Consider the following 923-nt stretch of genomic DNA (forward strand, 5'->3'; position numbering starts at 1 on the left):
AAATAATCAAATATTGTGATGAGAATACTGTGAGAATGTTAAAGAATTGTTTTTTTGTTTTCTGATTCCTTGGAAAGATGTCAAAAGAGTTAAGAAAATTATCATATCACTGTGATAACTGTGGCAAACTGTTCTCTCAAAAAAGTAACCTAACTTCTCACAAACATCTTCATACAGAAGAGAAACCATATCACTGTGATATCTGTGGTAAATCATTCTCTCGAAATGATCAATTAACTATACACAAACGTATTCACACTGGAGAAAAACCATATCAGTGTGTTATCTGTGGTAAATTATTCTCTAGAAGTAGTGACTTAACTAAACACAAACGTACTCATACAGGAGAGAAGCCATATCACTGTGATATCTGTGGTAAGTCGTTCTCTACAAATAGCATCTTAACTAAACATGTACGTATTCATACAGGAGAGAAGCCATATCACTGTGATATTTGTGGGAAATCATTCTTTCGAAATGATCTCTTGAATTTACACAAACATATTCATACAGGAGAGAAGCCATATCACTGTGACATCTGTGATAAATCATTCTCTGGAAACAATGTTTTAACTAAACATAAACGTATTCATACAGGAGAGAAACCATATCAGTGTGATATCTGTGGTACATCGTTCTCAGAAACTGGTAATTTAACTAAACACAAACGTATTCACACAGGAGAGAAGCCATATCATTGCAATATCTGTGGCAAATCATTCTCAGAAACTAGTCATTTAACTATCCACAAACGTATTCATACAGGAGAAAAGCCATATCACTGTGACATCTGTGGTAAATCATTCTCTGGAAGTAGTGACTTAACTAGGCACAAACATATTCATACTGGAGAGAAACCATATCACTGTGAATTCTGTGGTAAGTCATTCTCCACAAGTAGCGTCTTAACTATTCACAAACGC

General features: G+C 34.5%; 1 protein-coding gene across 1 annotated transcript in view; it reads left to right on the plus strand.

The window, feature by feature from the left end:
* Positions 1-6: 6 nt before the first annotated feature.
* The window catches only part of LOC106873525 (zinc finger protein 271), a 3,206-nt gene continuing 2,289 nt past the window's right edge, over positions 7-923 (plus strand). Inside the window, exon 1 of the mRNA XM_014920915.2 lies at positions 7-921. Coding sequence (XP_014776401.2) covers positions 78-921 — 844 coding nt within the window. The 5' untranslated portion in view covers positions 7-77. The remainder of the gene's footprint in view (positions 922-923) is intronic.

Source organism: Octopus bimaculoides, chromosome 28 (assembly GCF_001194135.2).
Source record: "Octopus bimaculoides isolate UCB-OBI-ISO-001 chromosome 28, ASM119413v2, whole genome shotgun sequence".
Classification (NCBI taxonomy): Eukaryota; Metazoa; Mollusca; class Cephalopoda; order Octopoda; family Octopodidae; genus Octopus; species Octopus bimaculoides.